Source organism: Strongylocentrotus purpuratus, unplaced genomic scaffold (genome assembly GCF_000002235.5).
Source record: "Strongylocentrotus purpuratus isolate Spur 01 unplaced genomic scaffold, Spur_5.0 spur5_scaffold_5, whole genome shotgun sequence".
NCBI classification, from domain to species: domain Eukaryota; kingdom Metazoa; phylum Echinodermata; class Echinoidea; order Camarodonta; family Strongylocentrotidae; genus Strongylocentrotus; species Strongylocentrotus purpuratus.
The window spans coordinates 16797509-16817874 of NW_022145611.1; the positions used below are offsets into that span (position 1 = coordinate 16797509).

Below are 20366 nucleotides of genomic sequence, written 5' to 3' on the forward strand. Positions count from 1 at the left end.
AACAGATGAGGAGTAAGTGTGAAATGTTATTGTTGTAATAAGTTTTGCTATTATATGGTGGTTGATAAGTGGAGTAGGAAATAAATGATCATATTTATGATGAGCATTGATCAAATTTATTCTTGTAGGACATCAGGTTCTATACTTCTATTTAACCCTGTAAACAATCATCGGATCGGACGCCGATACCGATCCGATCAGGGGTGATCGGATAATATTTCTGATCGCCGATCAATAAAAATGATCGGAAAAAAATCGGCCTCTTCCGATCCGATCATAGCCCCAACTTACAGGGTTACTTCTATTCATGGTTCTATTCAGGGTTTAAAAAGGATGAAAGAAGAATCAAGATAAATGTTGCAAGTTATTGTAATTGCCTTAGCATTCACAACTACTGTGTCAAATCGTCTTAGAATGATATATCATTGTAAAATATGTTCTCTTTTATCGTATCACTCAATGTGTCACCTCTTTCACAGTGACACCTCCCTACGTCCCTGATGTCAAGAGCGCAACGGACACCTCCAACTTTGACGTTGATGAGGCGGACCTGAGGAACTCTGAAGTGTTACCTCCCAGCTCCCATGCTGCATTCACAGGCAATCATCTACCCTTCCTGGGTTATACCTTCACAAGAAATAGGTGAGTCATGAGATGATGTCAAGCTCTTTATTAAGGTTAGAAACCTGTCTATAAAGACCACCCAAGGGAGACAAGAAAAGTGGTCTTTATGTACAGGTTCCTTTAGTACATGTTTCAAGGAGAACCCATTTTCAAGGAAAACAAAAAAATGTGGCCTTTGTAGACAGGTGGTCTTTCTATACAAGTGGTCACTAAAGCAGGTTTAGAACCCCCAGTGGTCTTTATGTACAGGTTCATTTAGTACATGTTTCAATGAGAACCCATTTTCAAGGGAAACAAAAAATGTGGCCTTTGTAGACAGGTGGTCTTTCTATACAGGTGGTCACTAAAGCAGGTTTGATGTACATTTGATACATCATTCATCCTCAACTCTCCAGTCCCAGTACCATGGATATGATGTCAAATAGGTCTTATGGTTTACTAGCAAATGCATGTTGTTGTGGTGTCTACCTCCCAGCTCACATGCTGCCTTCACATGCAATTGTATGTACCTTTCCTGGGTTATACCTTGACATGAAATGGGTGAGTCATCAGATGCCGTGGAGCTCTGAGTGAGGTGGATAGTTGAGTGGTTGTGGGAGGTGCATATGGTGAGGCATTCACCCTCATCCAGTTGTGGTCCCTTGGGTAGATGTCCTTGGGGTACTTCTTTTGCAAGTAAAGGCATGATCTTGTCCCATCTGAGGTGTCACATCCAAGCTCATATTTTGTTTTTCTCTTGATGACTATGTAGATTGATGTTAGTTTAGGATGAAGAATGGAATATCTCTAATGGTCTGAATAAATATACGGGGGCTCAGGGCGAATTTGCCCCCGAAATGCCCAAAAGAGCCCCCGAAAATCAGAAAAGTAGCCCCCGAAAAATAAATATTAATTTTTTCTCTGGCTGTTGGGTTATTTTTTATCATTACATTTACATATTCCTTTAAAAAATGATGAATTATTATAGAGCAAAATTTAAGATTGCACTTTATAAAGTAGATTCTTGTAGTTTGACTGTCAGTTACCCTGACAGGCAGTGAAATAAAATAGTGCCAACCCATTTTGAGCCATTGCTAGCTTCAGATCTAAGTATGGAACATGGAGGCTAACTTTACAAATGAAAGCCAGCTTTCACTCGCACCAAACCTATTACAGTCAAACCTGTCTATAGCAAGCGCCCAAGGGAAACACAGAAAGTGGTCTTTGTAGACAGGTTCCAACATGTATTTCTTACATTTGTTTTAAATGCTTATAATTGATTTTTAATGTTTTGTTGGAAACATGAATAAATTTGAAATTAAAATTGAAATTACATGTTTCAATGAGAAACCATTTTTAAGGGAAACAAAAAATGTGGTCTTTGTAGACAGGTGGTCACTAAAGTGGGTTTGACTGTACATTTCCATCCCTTGGTGCTAGATGTTTTAAATTAATCCTATGTACCTATGCCACTAATTGCATTTTTGCCCCCTTTTTTGTTGTTGCTATCATCTCTCACCAGCAATCTCTCTGATCTGGGTAAACTAGCGGATGTGAAAGAGGTGATATCCAGTGGTATCAAGGAGGGCGTCGTCGACAGTGCCCAGGTAGAGAGCCTGGAACGACGGATTAACAAACTAGAGACCGAGAAGACTGAGCTCACTAACAGGGTATCAGGTAAGAACTCTTAAAGCATGTCTATACTAGTTTGGCCAGGAGGGATTAGACCACCCAGCCTGGTCACTGACAGGTGGCTATCTCATCAACTCAGCTCACAATTAACATAAGAAAAAGAGGATCATGGGGGACCAACTGGAACTGCTTCGGCATTGTTTTCTATATAGAGGGAGCAAGTAGCTATAAGTAGTACAGTGGGGCTTTAAAATGCCATAGTAAGGGGGACACTGGTTCATTCACTTGGCTTTCAATGGAGAGGTTAAGGGTTCCAATCTATGTCCAGTGCATTTGTCTTTGGATAGGGTATTCTGTCTAAATAGTTGTGTTTCCAAGCCAGGTATATTTGTGTAGATTTCAGATAGAACTGTCTGTCTGTGTGCTGTTGATGTTTGCTGCAGCCTAAGCCTTTAAAGTGATATCCAAAGGACCTTTGCTTAGATTCATCGTTTCTTCGATATTGAATTCTTATTATGTAGACTAGTTTTATTTTTGTAGGAGAATTTACCTGTCAAGAACGAGCTAATGCTCATGATATATCTGTGTTATTCGATTTGCTTATGTCTTTATAATGCACTTGTCATTTGTAAGACGCACCTCTTGACCCCCGGGAATGGTGCGTCATGGTTGCGTCATGTTCCCCAAAATCGCGACGCACAGTACCGTCATGGCCGCAAAATGTCCGTCACAATACTGACCCATATGTGCGTCATAGTAAGTCACTTTACCACGTTGCGTCATTTGGTGTGTCAATGGGACCGTCACTTTCTCCAAGCAGAAGTGTTTCTCAAATGTGCGTCATTGGCTAGTCTGAGTAGTCATTTTCATGAAATGGTGTGTCATATGTTTGACTCAAATGTGCGTCGATGGAATGTAATGGTGTGTCACTTTCTGTGACGGAAGGTGCGTCATGGTATCAAAATGTACGACTCACATCGGTACAATGACGCACCATTCCCGGGGGTCAAGAGGTGCGTCTTACAAATGACAAGTGCATAAGTGTCACTCAAATCTTTTCTTTTGTTTGATGAAGATTTACTGTCCATTTCCGTTCACAGAATTAAAAAGCAGCGGAGGTGGAGAGAATGATGAAGTGAGGAGATTACAAGAAGAAATCAAGTCGTTCAAATCTAGAATAGCAGGTATGTGGATCACAAGTAATCTTTAAAGCTATATCTGTTATCTGTTAGACAATAAGTACCATGAAATATTTCCTGTATGTTCAGTGACATACCACTATTTCATTTTATTTCATTTTAAAGTATGTCAGATGTATTCCATTTTTAGTGAAGTTCAGGGAGGGGGGGGGGGGCACCAGCCAAAATTCAAGGCAATGTAACAAATTTGCCTGAAATGGTTGAGACTTTAGTAAACCTGTTCATTTAGGATATATGCTTAATTGAAAAATGAACTATATTTGTCAAACATAATGGTGCCTTAAATTATTTACCTCCCAGACAGCACACAATGTGGTCATGAATGTAGAATATATATTTTATCAAGATTGTGTGAATGTTTGCTCCTCTATTTTACTTTTTTTTTTCATCTTGTTTTTTTTCCTTTTGTTATATTCTTTTCTTCCTATCTTATCTTATCCCTCTTCTTTTTCTTTTCATTCTTCTCCTTCTTCATTTGTATTTAAAATGCAAGCCCATTATTGTACATGGTGATCATAAGAGCATCATTTAATTTTTTTCCTCACGATTTGTTTATTTGTCAAAGCCTCTGAAGCAGAGAGTAAGAATACGAGAGATAGCTACCAAGCCATGGCCAAAGAGATGCAGAGTGCGGAAGATGAGAAGTCTAGCAAGATCAAGACATTAGAAAGAACTTCCAAGTAAGAGAGGACAAAATTATTTGTTTGATTATCATCTCCTGATGTATATTACTGGGCCCGTCTTACAAAGAGTTGATATTAATTGCAACTTATTTGCAATTGATATCAATGGCAACTACGTAGGTAAGAGATAGGAGATTGCAAACTTGCGATCATTTGATTTCAATCAATCTCAACTCTTTGTAAGATGGGCCCTGATGTTTATTACATTTTGTTACAACAATGAGAACGATCACTCGGAAGACCAAATATCTATTGTATGAACTTCCTTTTCATCTAATTTTACATGTGGAAACCCTTTTCCTATTTGATATTTTACATTTTCGAACCCATGGAATATTTAATTTAACTGTAAATAAGAGATGCTTTTCACATGCAGGCTTGTAATAGCATGATATATTTCTGATGCATTGATCCTTGGGCTATTTTGTCAGATATTGATGTAGTGTATCATAAACTTAATCTGTTGCATTCATTAACAGTTGTGTATTTCAGTGAAGCATTTCATTTCTATTAATGTTTGTAAATGATGTATAAATACGCTTTATTTCTTCACAGATTAATAAAGCAGGAAAAGGAGAATCTAGAAAGAGAAGTGGAAGAAATTCATGAGAGAAATCGCCAATTAAATAAAGAAATGAAAGAAGCCAAATCACAAGGGAAGCTTGCCATGCAGGAGTTCACAGAAATTAATGAAAGGTAAACAATCATCGCTCTTAACATCTCATGAGTAGCCTGTCCATCGTAGTAACCACTGAACCTTTATAGATAGATCAATGGAGGACTAAACCTTGGTCTTTATTGACAGGCAGTTGCTGTCCAGATTTGACTGATCAAAGAGAAACTATATAGAGGAGGTCTTGAAAGATTAGTCACTATTAGGTCACTACGAAGGTTTGACAAAAACTGCTAACAGAAAACAGAGGGTAAACTGTTTAAACATGTAGCCTTCTTCTCTAATGGGAAGTCTTTATAAGTAGCTGGTCAATTGGGCAGATTCAACATTGATTTAAGTATCATTATTTTTAGGCATAAAATATATTCATATTGTCGCTAATAAAGTGGACCTTCCCCCCCCCCCCCCCCCTCCTAACAAAGGCAACTCATTGAGTATATCTATGAGACACTCATGATATGATAATGAATATGTGACATTAAAAAAGATGTATTATGCACAATAGATATGGAAAAACATATTCTCATGTCCGAGTGAAGACAAGTTATCATTTAGCTTTGCAATTTTATCCTGTTTTCCCTGTAATCTATGGATTCACATTCAATCAACACCATCTTCCCTTGCAGGTATGCAGACATCATGTCCCAGAAACAGAAGCTCTCCCGAGATCTACGAGACAAGGAGGAGGAGATTGAGGTCGTCTCACAGAAAGTAGACTCACAGAGAGCAGACATTAGGAAACATGAACAGGCCAATAAAGAGGTAAAATATACATGACTATCAGTCTTGTATAACACGTGATATGGAAATTACTTATATCTTAGAAGGTATATATATAGTGATGGTCTGTAAGTGTGTCTGGGTGACTACACAATCTAGTGTTGTTGATCAAATGATTTTAGGGAAGAAGAGATTCTCAAATTGATTCATGTAATCAGATATTTCCTTAGAGACAATGGTGAGAAAAAATAGTGTTGTGACAGCAATATTCAAAACATGAATAGCCTTTGATACCCTTTTGAAATAAGAAGCATTTGTCATTATGCCCTTTTTATGTAATAATCATGCCATTTTCTCACTTCGATATTATTTCTTGTGGTAAGGTAATAGAGAGGTTGGGAATCTCGATTTTAATGACCAAATCTGTAGTAGTTCATCAGATACCCAAATTTTGTACAATTTCCTTCCTCTGAATATATTATGTCACAATTGTTCAATGCGCATTTCTATCTCGACTTTATTTCATTTATCAATACTCATCATTTTCTTTGCAGCTGGAAGCTCTCCAAGAAGATTTCCAGGTTGAGATAGCAAGGGAAAAGAAACTAAGACAGCAAAGTGATCAGAATATCAAGCAACTCCAGGATGAGCTGGAAGGCCTCAAGGTAACATCATATGCCTTTTGGTCTCGCATGTTATATGAGTCTCCAGGGGGGTGTTTCACAAAGATCCTAAGTTGAACTTATCTCTAAGTTTGACTTAACAATTATGGAAAGCCGTTAGCATCTTTGAAAAATATTTTGTTAAGTTATTTTAAAAGACATAAAATGTTTATTCAAATCATTCATTTTTCTATTGTCGTGGGAGATTTCATGTTCTTGATGTGGAATTTATGAAAAGTCTAAAATACTTGAATTTTTGCTTTTGAATATATTTTATTTTAAGGCTACAAATGGCTCTCCATAATTTTGAAGTCCAACTTAGAAAGTGCAATACAGGTGATCATTTATTGATTGTATCTACTCTGGCAAATGGTGTTAAGATGACAAATATTATTTCAGTCGTGACTTGTAAACTTATATGAATACAATAATCAATGTTATGTTGCATCTTTGATCATTAGGACTTTCAGAATTCAGTCATAATCCTCATTGGCATTTGTAGCCCCATGCACCCCTATTATTCCCCCAATGCATGTAGTTATAAACAGCCTGTTTACCACTGCCCATGTCCTTTCTCCATTGTGTTTGTAGGTGAACTCAGTAGGCCGAGCCAAGCCTGATACAGACAAGTATGAGAAGGAGGTAGCTCGACTCAAGCAGGAGATGGAGAAGAAAGAAGTCCAGTATGCTGAGGGTGTGGCCAAGGAGAAGTCAAGGCATACTATAGAAGAAAAGGTACGACCATTAGATTATTATTTGATTGTATGTCATTGGATATGATTGTACAGCTGGCATTCATTGTATAGACCTTCATTGTGTCGACATAAAAGTTGCTGCATAAGAATTTCTTTTGGCCTGCATTACCTTTTAATAGTTGGCAAAGTTTATCATGACTTTTCCTCCAGTAACGGTGAGCAGCATGGGCATTGGTTATGAACAGGTAATTCTTGAAATCTCTTCATTATCTTGTTTTCTTTACAATGTGATATTATTACTTCTACTCTAATCGTCTCTTCTATGTGATGTTGGGGTAGCAGATCAACTGAAAACAGGATAAAGTTACAAACTGGGATATCAAAGAGATCTACATCTTGTTTTGCTTATTTTCTTCCTTTCACGCGTTTCCTGAGAACACATATTTCCATCCTCCTCTCTCTCTCTCATCTTCTTCCATCAGATCTTGAAAGAGCAGGTCAACGAGAACGAAGACAAGATCGTGTCGATGCGACGGGAGATCACCTCCCTCCAGGACAAGCTGGGACGACTCCAGACTACCAGTACAGAGGACCAGCATGCTAAGATGAAGATGGATGATATGAAGAGGAACTATGAGAGGACGAAGGCTCTCATTAATGATGACAAGACCAAGCTTAGCCAAGATCTTGATAAGGTCGGTGCTCACTGTAGTGACGACATACGCATGCATACGAATGCATTAATCAGCTGTCTTCTTTGTTCCACTCAGGAGTCTTGTACACAATTTTTTTATTATACTGCCTTACAAGAGTGCCCTTGGCCTTAAAATTCCTTTTTAACGAACCACAAATAAAGAGAGGAAAAGAAAGCATTGAGATAGAAAATGTATATTAAATTGCAGTTATGTACTACTGATCATTTAATCTGAACTAGGCTAACTTCTATCAATGCCCCTCTACTCAGTGACATCCTTCTTGCATATAAACTCTAGAATGAGTATGTCCTCCATTCTGCAAATATCCAGTCAGGGTAACATTTCTCAGCTGCTGTTGGTAGTTCTCACCACGTAAATATGACTTTTATGTTGCTTCCTCATGGCAGACCCTTCTGGAAAAGGAGAGATTACAACGAGAGCTGAGACTTTCAGAAGAGAAGCTCGAGGAGATGTCCAGAAACAAGGATTCTGTGGCACACTGGGAGGCACAGATAGCAGAGATTATCCAATGGTAAGACCAATATGATCTTTTCTTCGATTCTGCTCCACATCCTGACCCTGACACACAAACTGCTCATTCAGAGTATTTTGAACAAGGGAGAACAGGGACCCATTTCACAAAGCCTTTCATCAATGACAAATGACAAAAATCAGTGACAAATCTGCTGATAACCAATCAGAAGCAAGGATTTATCTAGCTTATAACAAAAACTATCATTTGTCACTGATGACGAGTTTTGTGAAATGGGGCCCTGGTCATTTGAAAGGAAATATGAAAAGTGAAATAATTATTGTTTTAGCAGTAGAGTAATAAGATGTGTCCTGAGCATTATTGAAGATCTTGCCAGTAATCTGATTTTAGATTTTCTTTCTTTGTTTGTTAACATGCATCAAAGAAGTAAACATACAAACAATTATTGAAAGGAGTATTTCCATCTGCCCTTTTGCAAGAAATATGATGGCTTATGTGCTGTTGAAGAAATCGTGTCATTTTAGTTATGTTGACTTTGAGATATACTATGATTTACTTATGGTTTGCTTTGCTCAAAATGTTTAATCATTTGTCTGTTTCTCCGTCAATGCAGGGTCAGCGACGAGAAAGATGCTAGGGGATACCTGCAAGCTCTGGCTTCAAAGATGACAGATGAGCTGGAGAGTATCAAAGTGTCTGGCATTGTGGGTGCTGCAAGGGTGAGTAAAAGACCTCGAGATATGTACAAGACTTCTACAGGGAATGTTCAAAATTATCGACATTGATCAATGTGTCATGGATCAGTCGAATGGATTTTGACTAAATTTCTAGGCATGCTGAATTTCATAACAGCATCATGTTGGTGCATCAAGCCAAGCGATGGGTTTAAGGAGAGAGGGGGACAAGCACACTTTGACACATTTTCAATGATAATAGACAGTACATGACTTTCAAGTTGTTACTGATACTAATACGAACCATAGTGGCTAGCCTTTGTTATCTTTATTTGTAATGAGAACTTAAAATCTAATGATGATGAAAACAATTTGAAATAAGAAAGAAATACATTTTATTTCCCTATGATTATCATTCTTTTTTGTACTATTATATAATTGCTATTTTAGGAGAAGAGTTGGCAGTCAAGAAGGTCACAGCGGATGGACAGGATGGAGCTACTCAACCTACAGTCCAACCTCCGCAGTGAGATCCAAGCTAAGGAACAGATCACGGAGGAACTCAAAAAGGTCAAGGCTGCACATTCTGCAGATGAGAGGTGGGTAGTGGTAGTGGCAGTGGTAGGGGTAGTGGTATTGATAGAGAGAGTGGCAGTGGTAGTGGTACTGGTACTGGTAGCGTGTGCTGTAATGGAAGCATCAAAGGTAAAGCTGATGGAATTGCCGAACACATTATTAGTTGTATTTGTAGGGGTAATGGTATTGATTGTGGTAGCAATAGCGATAGTGGTAGTAGTAGTGGTACTGGTAGCGTTGGCTGTAATGGAAGCATCAATGTTAAAGCTGATAGATGGAATTGCTGAACACATTATTCAACCTTCGCTGTGTGGCCCATATCAGGGAACAGATCGTTGCAGGACTCCAGGCTACATGTAGCGCTTAGGGTGTTTAATTGTAGCTATAGTCATGGTAGTGGTAGTGGCAAGTTATCATCTTGGAAGAGGGAATCGCTGTACAATCACTTCATTGAGATTAGTGATCTAATAGAATTATAATTATTTTTCCCGCTTTCACATTATCTCTGTAGCAAATTGAGGAGTTCTGAAGCCAGGAATACAGAGCTGACGGATGAAGTGGCCAAACTCACCACCAGTGTTACCGAGTTGGAGCAACAGCTGCAAGAGTTAAAGCAAAGTGAGTCTGACATTCGGTTATCAGTTCTTGTAATATTCAAAATTTAAAATTTCCTCTGCCTGCAAATATGCACACCCTTCTGATTGAGTATTTGATAAAATTATTGCTTTGCTCTCTGTCAACATCTTACTGTAAATCTGATTGCAGAATGTACAAGTTATACTTGAAAATCTCATCAATGTTTCCACTTTTTATTTCCTTGATTAAAGTCTTTCTTTCAGGTTCTTTCATTTATTTAGCATTTGTAAGTAATCTATTGTTTCTGTTTTATCACGATTTTGCATTCAGATGCTGCAGACAAGGCTGGATCGAATCTAAGCTTCGCTTTCTTAGATAACTTAGATCGGTACTTGGATGTCGACACAAAGCTGAACTTTGACTTTGTAAGTATTCTCACATCCCATTGGTTTATTGCCTGTCATGAACATTTTCAAAGCTGTAGCCAAAAAATAGTCATAGTACCAAAGGTAGTGTGAATTATTTGCAGACACAACAAAGGGATAAAGGTAAAAAATTGCTCAAACCCTCACAAAAATGGAAATATATTCTCAATAGAAATTGTTGATCAAATACAACTCTGACAGCAGAATTTAGCAGTTGTATAATTGAAGGTTCAAATGAACATTGGATATCTTGTGTTAAATGGGACAAAAGATTTGATGAAAATTCAATTGCACTATTGTTTTCTTTTTGTGTTTTACTTTTTGTTTATACTTTATTGTTTCAGTCGTCATTTTGTTGTTGGATTGGTTTGGTTTATTTCTGTGTATTCTTTACTAAGTTCCAAGAGTTGAGCAAAATCTTCACTATTTTTTTCAAGAATAGATTAATGTGAAAGCCCCTAATTGGTACAAAAGAGAAGAAATTGGTTGTAAGGACAGGCTTTTCTTCATTCAAACATATGAAAACATATCTTGTGAAGTAGTATGAGGAAGAACAGTCATCTGTATAGAGAATTGTTTGATTCATATGTTGTGTGATAAGTTGCAGGAACAAAACCCAGGTTAATATTATTTGCACTTTTGGTTATGTTTTTTTTTTTCTTTCTTTCCTTATTTCATTTCCCAGAAGAATGAGCTGAAAAGGCTTTCACTAAGATTACAAGAGGTCTCAAATTTTATGTTTTTTAGTTTGAGTAGCTCATTCATGATATCCTCATATACATGTAGCTCTATATACCAAAGAAGAAATGTCTTTTATTCACTTTGTAGTCAGTTCATTCATGCTCAGACATTTGCACATCAAAACACAAAGTTTCATGCTGCGATCATAATGTAAACGTCTTTTCCAGTAAACGTGTCTTTCTCTCTCTCTCCCTCTCTGTTGCTGCATGTCCAGTACAGTTAAAATAATGGTATTTTCCTTGCCAAGGACTTAGGCAGGATTTGTCGAATTGGGTGTGTACAAAAAAGTTGGGTGTGTAAACTTTTATTAACTGCAAAGTATGTGCATCACAAGTGCATAGCGCAAAGTCCTTGCGAGTCAGGGTCCAAATTTTGTTTTATTTTAAAGATGCTCCCTGGTGCAATCTCCAATTTCCACCTATGTTTTTGTTATATATATATATACATGTCTGATATATCATCATGAAGGTCAACAAGAAAACTTTATGCAAATTAGGTCGTGTGACATCATCAGGCTCATAAATGTACATGAGATGTACAATAAAATACATTAAATTTTTCTTCTTTTGTAATGTTTTTCAGGGTATTCATTGAAGTATGGCCTCATAGTTTATATTTTCTGCTTCTGCAGTATCTTTTGAATATTTGGTGAAAAATGCCTTGTAATTTGTATTTACAAAAATTAAAGTATTTAGGCAGGTCTCGGGACTATTATGGAGCCACAATGTACACGCAACACCATCGCAATCTCTCTCTCTCTTATCAGTACTAAGATAAAAGCAGCATTCTGGAACTCAGTGTATGGTTTTCTTTTACTTTTAATTACAAAGTGCATTTGATAATACAATATAACTTTAAAGCATAAAATATCATGACAAAATCATTTATGTCTCTATTTACAAAGATTATAATACAAAAGAATTTTTAATGACAACTGCGCATGTACTTCTGAATTATACAATGTACATAAATTATCGTAATTTAATTGTTAAAATCTTAATACAATCATCATGATCTCCAATAATTGTAACAATATATATATATATATATATATATATATATACATATAGACAGAGAGAGATAGATATCAAGGTTAATTGATTTATTAGTGAATTTGATAACAAAAAAACAAAAAAATAGCTTACCGTGTACATGTATCATTGAAGTAATAGTCCTTTGTTTTCATTGTTAACAAACAAATGCTGTACATGTCAATGATTGCATATTACAAATATATCATGCAATATAAAAATTAAGATGTTCATGGTATATTAATGAACATGCAAGAAACAATTTGAGCAAGCTTGTATGTATTTTACGTAAAGTGTATCAAATAAAGTTTCGAGTACAAAGTACAGCGTAGCAAAAAATACAAACATATAATGCCAGTGCAATGCTGAATGGATGATGAATTCAGTCATAAAGGTGTGTGAAATATAAATCACTTTGGTAAACTAAAAATCTTAATTTTTAAAAATCTATATTGCAATGCAATCGGTGTACATAAAATACAACATGTATATACAGAAAATAATAAAGGTATTGTTCATTTTCCTAAAGCTTAAAAACAAATAATCTTGTTCTAAAAGCTACCGGTATATTAATTCTAACTAATTCCATATTTGGGTGGTGGGTCTTAGCTAACAACATGAAGTAAATGTACATGATATTTACTAAAACTCATGAAAAGATATACCTTGCAAAAATGGTCCAAGAAGATGCCATCCTCTTCTAACATTTCCGGAGTGATCAGCTCAGATTGCATTTTCTGCCTCCTAGAAAAATAAACTGATATCAGCTTTAGCCTAAAATACAGCATTTATGCAATAAATACAATCAACAGACAGAGTCGTCACCAGAAAGTAGAAATATAGCAGTAGCAATAAGTGCAAGGTAGCTTTTTATGTGAAAATTACGTTTCATATTTTGAAGTCGGATTTTATTTCCAAACATGCAAAAAATTAAGTCATAAATCGTAATGAGAATACCGGTAAGTTATAGACATAAACCTACCTTTTCAGCTACTTTCTGGGCCACTCTTGCTCGTTGAGGGTTGGCCATTTCACAACAAACTCGAACCACTGTGTGTGGGACTACTATTTTGAAATTTTGAGATTTCAGAGTCATCATCTGGGAAAATAGCTTGAATTGAATATAGAGGTATCTGAATATGAGAATTCACTGTTTCTTTATGCAATTTTATCACTGGAATAAGCGCTTGATGACATCTTGGTGGGATTTGAGGACGATGTTTACTCAAAGTCACTACAAAAATCAGTAGAAGTTCGCCAGTCGGCGAGCACACAAAAAGCAGTGGGGAAAAAATGATGTTATTTTCATTAACGTAGGGTAACATTACATATTGCCTTCTACAGAGGCTGCCATGTTAAAGGCACAGCGCTCCATAGGGTTACATGTTAGAGGGAGGTTATAAATTAGGGTCAATTTAATCGAACGTAGATCTATAGGAGAAGTGCACGGCCGCCGTGTTGAAGCATACCCTGTGGTAATTGAAAAATGGTTGTGTTATTTTGAATGTGGCCACGTAAAACATGGCCTACATGGCTCGCTAGCTAAGACCCTGTTCCTCGCACTATGACTGTCGGTTTGTTACTTGCCGACTTTAGGTAGCATTAGGAGAGAGAGAGAGAGGGAGGGAGCTAGATCCACTTGATTTTATTATGTTAGATAGCATTAGGAGAGACAGATTACTTGATAGAGTTGGCATTGTATCCCTACTGTAGTTGAAGTATACACCCTTGGTAATTTGTTGTGATAAGTTTAGATGATATTATGAGTCATAGATTGTGATTAAAATGCGTGTTTTTGATAACGTGTTTGCTCCTTCAGATCAATATCCTAGATAGCTTTTAGAGGCAATTCAATGCACATTTAACTGTATCCACTATTTTATACATTGTGAAGTAAAAATGTGGAGGTTTTGTCAGTCTCCTGTTTTTACACTAGTTATCTATTCATGACCTCTGTAGCCATTTTAAAAAATGAGGACAATTATATCAAACATACATTTTTTAAAATCCTGGTGGACAAGATGTGATTTTGGTTTATAATGCACATTTTCAAAGACTCAGGCATGAGTTGCCTCAGGCATGGTACTCAATGGGTTACTGTTTAGAAGGCTCATTGTTCAAGCAATGTTCTCTCACAGATATGTGTGTTCTTGAGAGTTTTTAAAGGGGGTGTAGCATGGCAAATACTGGTTAATGCCATCTACGACTTCTTTTGGACAATTGCACGTAAACAAATGAACTTGATTAATGGTCAGCCTGCGGTAGCATTAACGAAACAGACGGTTTTGCTTCGTTTCTGTTTCGCGTATGTTGCACGCACGTGAATTCTGCGGTCGCGTCGTCCATAGTCGTATTATACCCGATTGGCCCCTAGTCAGGCCATGGGAAAGACACATAGTCTCGTCATGCTGCACTCCCTTTAAACATATGTCTGCCACTCGGATTTCAGTACCCAGTACACAATTTGTCATGCAGTGTTTACATCTTTGTACAGCGAAATCGTACATGTGGAGAAAAAACTTGTCTATACACATTGAAACATTGTAACCTGCACTACTCGTAAAGATGGATTGTAGATACCTGTACCTGTGTTCATACATGTTTTGTTACAGCCTACCCTAACTTACTATAGTAATAGTAATATATTAAAGGTTTTTTCATCTCTTTTTCTGCAAAAAACAGATAACATTTATTCAAATTTATTCAAATATCATTAGCTCAGTTCAATTGTTCAGGTAGTCTGTTATATTTCTTATATATTTCTTATTCATTATATAAACTGTAGATTTTGTTTCCATTACTGTCTGATTTCATGATTTCTATTTCAAGGAATCTCTATTTCAATGAAGAGAAAATATGTGGATATGAATATATAGCCTCTCTGTTTCTCTATATAATATACATCCATCCTAAACAAAGAAGTATCTCTTGATATTTGCTTCTTTCATTGGGTTCTATAATTTATCCCATTGATTTTATGATATTTACTTTATGTATTTTAATGAAACTATCAAGCCTGCTTGAAATACAAAATTTCAATTCTATCAATCTACCATTAAGCTTCTGTACTATATTCCAACATTGGAATTTGGGAACCTGAGAGTTACCTCCAGTGTCAACCATTTCCTGTTGGGTATTTTAGTTTTAACATCCAACCATTACAATGCTTCTGGCCCTACCATCATCACTCCCATCTTAAATTTACTTGATTTGACTTTTTTTTCCTCCCTCCAAGGCTTTTATAGACTTAGATTGTGAGTTGTGTTGATTTGTTGTTGTTTATAGCTCATTGCTTTCCAATCCATTGCAAACCCCCATGTCATCGTCTCTATGTCCATTCATTGCTCCTCACACAGTCTGACATGGATCCACCAGAAAGAGACACAGGTGCTCCAGTTGAACCTGTGGCTACTGATGATAAGGTAGGTACCACGATAGCTTTCATTGATTTGAGTTTGTCACTCTTCCCAATAGCTTGTCCATGCGATACATTCATTTTCTTCCCCATCTCTGTATTGTGTGTTGCTATCAAAGTACCACAAAGTTATTGCATTTGTACTAAAGGAATAAATAGTTTTTTATGTGCTATTAAATGTGATGGGTTTGGGACCTATCAATTTCTGGAAATTGTTACATTTTAACTTGATATTTGCTTCCAATTTGCATACTAAGCTTGTATGGTTTATCAATGCAGAAATATTATAAAATACAAGCATTGAATGTTAACTGTTTTGAGGGCAAGGGGTAGGTAGGAGGATTAGGATTTTTTTTAAATCGCTTACATGGCTGTATGTGTTATCATCTTCAATTTTTTTGGAGCAAACTTTCCCAGAAGTAAGGTTTTACTTTTTGATTGGAAGAAAAAAAAACAAGAGAAAAAACATTTTAGGCATCCTTTGGATGGTGGTTACAAAGCACCACTTCTTGAAGTTGCTTGACTATTGGAATGAAACTCTGACCGTAGGTTTTTTAGGCCATTTATCTTTATCTGCATCCATTTTTGTGTGGTTATGCATCTCCTGTATTGTCATATCAATTGTTTCAACAAAATTGTCCATGCTTGCTCAGTGCTTCTGTGTTTGTGTGTATCCATACAATCAGTTATTGTTCTGCTGTGAATGTTACTTGTGAAACATTTTCCCTGGGAAAAAATAATATGCCAAGGAGACCATGCTTTATCATGTAGAATTTTGAGTGTGGATTGATTGATGATGTTATTTTGTTGTGTTTTTGATAGAATGGGTGCTAGAAACCTTGAATTCATTGTTATTACAAATGGAAATATTTACTGCCGTGAACAAGAAGATCTTAATGAAAGACCATCTCTTCTTTAAAGGGATTGGGTAACTTTGTCTCAGATTCTGAAACAAAATCCTGGATTTAGCTCATGCTGCAATGATAATCATAAACCTTTAGGTCAGTCAGGAACCCCATGACTTTTACAAGCCGATCGCCTGTCTGGTTATCAAGATATTTATGATTGGAAATCGAAATCAAATTTTGCGTTTTCCTAACGGTTTTCATAACACTACAGTCTATTGGGGAAAACGAGTATGGTAAAACCGGTCACTCAAATATTTTTTACTTTTTTGAGGCACTTCTTGATCATTTTGAAGCGCAATTTTTTAGGGCTTCAATATTAGGCAAACATCAGGCCACCCTAAAGCATTGTAGTTCATACATCTGTCTCATCGATTTACAACATTGCTCTTATACAGTAGGCTTTACGGTTGCACCATATGGGAGAGGGGGTAGTATCGGGGAGTCCTGGAAAGGACTGTCGGTAATCTTTCTTTCTTGAGTGTGTGTTTAGTCCTGAAAAGGACTGTTGGTAACCTTTGTTGAGCTTATAGTTCTAAAGAGAACGATTGGAGAGGATGGGTAGTAGGAGTGGCTCGACGTTTCAAAGAGGTTGACTTTTCGTCGTCACTCCTGACATCAGCCTACTGTATATCTACATCACCGTGCAAGCCGATAATTATAATCAGCATCTAACATTGCTCTTATTGTCCATTTTCAGAGTGTCCATTCATCGGGTACATCGTCAGGGGAGACGCCACCTCCCACACCCAAGCACAAGACGCACAAATTTATGATAACCAACTTCCAAGTACCAGCCAAGTGTGCTCACTGTACATCACTGATGCTAGGTCAGAGTAGGCAAGGCATGATGTGTGAAGGTATGTCTCTTATCTATTTATCTGTGAACATTCATATTAAAGTCTTGAGTTCAATGTCTTTAATAGAATCATTTGCACTTTTAGATTAAGCAGTTATAATCGAAGACATCTGATTAGTTATTTTTTTATTTTCATATTTTTTTCTTATAGTGAGGTGATTTTGATGTGGTGTATAGCTTGAATTGAAAAAGAGAAAGTAGACACTTCATTAAAAAATAAAAACAGCAATCGTTACATGTGCATGATTATATTTGGGTAAGCAGTTTACTAGAGTTCAATTATAATACTTCAATAAGGTATTTCACCTTTCCTTCTTATTTTTTGGGGTAAATTTTGTATTTGTTGCATAGGTAACTGCAAGATACTCTAGCGGTTATTATTTCTATGTTTTTTAATATTTTTTTCTTTTAATCAACAGTTTGTCACTTCGCTTGTCATGTGGCATGTGCAGAGAAGGCTCCTAGTATGTGTCCAATCTCACAGCAACAAAGTAAGTTCATTATCGTTTAATAAACTCTTTCTTTATCTTGATAAAGGTAATAATTATAGAGTAAGTACATTACTTTAAAAATGAATTGTCTGAATAGTGCTCAGCTTGCATATATTTGCTTGAGTTCATATCAACTATTCAAAACGTCTGTATCGTGGTGATTGTGAATTGCAGGAATGAGTTGACTCCGATTGTTATATTGTGTTTTTCCTTACAACGGTCAGTTGACAAGATTTGGCATATGTTGAACTCCTCACGAAGGCTTCATTGATATAAAGTACATGTAAATGTACATGATGAAATAGGATTTACAAAAATCTTTTTCGTAAAAGGTATTAAGTGACAACAAGGATAGTTTATGTCATACACTGTGACCTTTGACAAATGTTGTACTTCCTTTTGCAGTGGCCAAACCTCAAGGTATAGACCCGACACGAGGCATCGGTACTGCATATGAAGGTGTACTAAGGATCCCCAAGCCTGGTGGTGTGAGGAAAGGCTGGATGAAGCAGTTTGTAGTGGTATGCGACTTTAAGCTCTTCCTCTTCGATGTCTTAGACGGGAGGGCGTCAGAGCCTACCAATGATATCTCACATATCTTAGACATGAGGTAAGCAGTGTAGGAAGCCTATGGCATTATCTTTCTGCTGATGGTTGTACAAAGTTCTATTGGCCGCTATTATAATAGTGCATGTGAAAATTAAAAGTATTAAAAAGATATCATAAAGGAAGATCACCAATGCCATTTTTCTTGCAATTGTAGGCTTTTAAGAACCTTTTTGATGTGTTTGCTCATTATTTCTGACAGATATTGTTCAACATGATAATCATCAAAATTTAAATTATAGGTATGTGTATGCTGCCCACCATTGTAAAACCTAAAATTGCAATGTTGGTATGGGTCTCGCATGTTGATTTTCTCAGCAATCAATTACAGTTATTTATTTGCTTGCAGTTTACAAAAAAATTTGTCAACAATCTCCCAGCTCCTATTAAAGATATTACTTCTTCGCTTTCTTTCAGGGATGAAGAGTTTTCTGTCAGTTCTGTCTTGGCTTCAGATGTCATCCATGCTCCTTCCAAGGATGTACCATGTATATTCAAGGTAATAGAATCTGTTTGCATTTCTGACTGTTTGCTAGCAATGGAAAAGAAGGCTTATCATAAGTTACTGAGGGGTAATATATTTGTGTTTCAATGACGCATACAGACATTTAACTCTGTACTATCCCTTCCTTTTGGCTTGTCATTGCCCATAGGGACTATGTATTGTATGAAGTACTTGTCAGAAAATTTGTGAAGTCGAGATACTTTTTTGTTCAGAAAGATAGGCTGCTCCGGTAAGGTTTAATTCATAGCACAAAGTTCCAAACTCTGAAGATATTGATAAAGATCTTCCTAACGTGAAGTATGAATATTAATCATCATATATAATCATCGATAATAATAATAATAATAATAGCTCACATTTATAATGTGCCTAATACTTAGTTTCTATGTGCAGCACATATTATTACCCAGGTCATCGGATTCAGGCTTACCCGCAACACAATTTATGCACATTTTCCACTCCCTGGGGAGCATTCCTAACTTTATCTTCTCACCTGTCTTCTGTACCCCCTCCCCACCCAGGTATCTGTATCCCAGCTGAATCCCCCAGGTCTGTGTGCTCAGCTCCTGCTCCTAGCCGACAGCGAGGCGGAGAAGAGGAAATGGGTGGATGCCCTCAACAACCTCCAACGTCATCTCAAACACAATCAGCTGCCAGACAGGACAGTGTTCAGAGCCCAGGAGGTCTTTGATAGCAGTATGCCTCTGGTCAAGGTCACACACTGTGCAGATATTGTCGGTAAGTCCTAGTAATTTGTATGTGATAATGTAAATTGTATGAATGTAATAATGTAAAGCGCATAGAGGATCGATTATTATGCGCTATATAAATCATAATTAATATTATTTTAATTAGATGCAACATTTCTGATCTGGAAGTATCCAGTATATTCGATCAGTTCGTACCTTCATAGTGATTTAGTCCAGTGATTGGATAATTGGTAATGCTTGCAAATTTAAGTTTACTCTTTGCTCAAGAGTAGGTTGACATTGATACATTTCTTTGATTTCGTAGAAAATATCCAAACTTCCTTAAGCGATTTGCAAAGTGACTTGGTCAGTATTGCCTTCAGGTATCTTAAATAAATACGTAATGGAGCTTCAGGGGTCTTGGAAGTCCAAGCTGCCTCGTAAAGCCAGTCTTGTTTAGGGGGAAAATGATCATCATCATTTGAGCAGGACAATTCCTCTTTTCATGTCAGCATCTCGAGAAAAGAAAAACAAATCATAAAGTTTACTGTTGAGGCATTTTGAATCCCCCCTCCCCGAAATGGAACCTGTAGCATTACTGTTTTTGAGTCATTGTTTCATCCACCTTTCATTATTTCTCATCTTTTTTTGGTTACAGATGCGAGTAGGTTTGTGATAGGAACTGAGGATGGTCTGTACACAGTGGAGATCTCGTCTGGTTTCATTGTGCGGGTAGACCGCAAGCAAATCCATCAAGTACGGGTACTCAAAGATGAACAACTAGTCATAGTCATATCAGGTACGTTCTTTCATCCCCC

The 20366-nt window shown here is 36.8% G+C and overlaps 1 protein-coding gene across 3 annotated transcripts in view; it reads left to right on the forward strand.

Moving 5' to 3' along the window:
* LOC576491 (serine/threonine-protein kinase MRCK alpha) overlaps positions 1 to 20366 on the forward strand; it is a 77513-nt gene that overhangs the window by 40978 nt on the left and 16169 nt on the right. For 2 of the 3 annotated variants that reach the window (XM_030998609.1, XM_030998610.1), the window contains exons 10-31: positions 480 to 642; positions 2126 to 2280; positions 3336 to 3419; positions 4000 to 4114; positions 4673 to 4813; positions 5417 to 5552; positions 6065 to 6175; positions 6764 to 6907; positions 7350 to 7562; positions 7970 to 8094; positions 8669 to 8774; positions 9180 to 9328; positions 9817 to 9923; positions 10212 to 10306; positions 10992 to 11030; positions 15435 to 15500; positions 17099 to 17258; positions 17677 to 17748; positions 18154 to 18358; positions 18772 to 18853; positions 19381 to 19597; positions 20207 to 20347. In XM_030998609.1, the coding sequence (XP_030854469.1) occupies positions 480 to 642; positions 2126 to 2280; positions 3336 to 3419; positions 4000 to 4114; positions 4673 to 4813; positions 5417 to 5552; positions 6065 to 6175; positions 6764 to 6907; positions 7350 to 7562; positions 7970 to 8094; positions 8669 to 8774; positions 9180 to 9328; positions 9817 to 9923; positions 10212 to 10306; positions 10992 to 11030; positions 15435 to 15500; positions 17099 to 17258; positions 17677 to 17748; positions 18154 to 18358; positions 18772 to 18853; positions 19381 to 19597; positions 20207 to 20347 (2826 nt within the window). The remainder of the gene's footprint in view (positions 1 to 479; positions 643 to 2125; positions 2281 to 3335; positions 3420 to 3999; positions 4115 to 4672; positions 4814 to 5416; positions 5553 to 6064; positions 6176 to 6763; positions 6908 to 7349; positions 7563 to 7969; positions 8095 to 8668; positions 8775 to 9179; positions 9329 to 9816; positions 9924 to 10211; positions 10307 to 10991; positions 11031 to 15434; positions 15501 to 17098; positions 17259 to 17676; positions 17749 to 18153; positions 18359 to 18771; positions 18854 to 19380; positions 19598 to 20206; positions 20348 to 20366) is intronic. The other variant, XM_030998611.1, reaches the window with a different exon arrangement.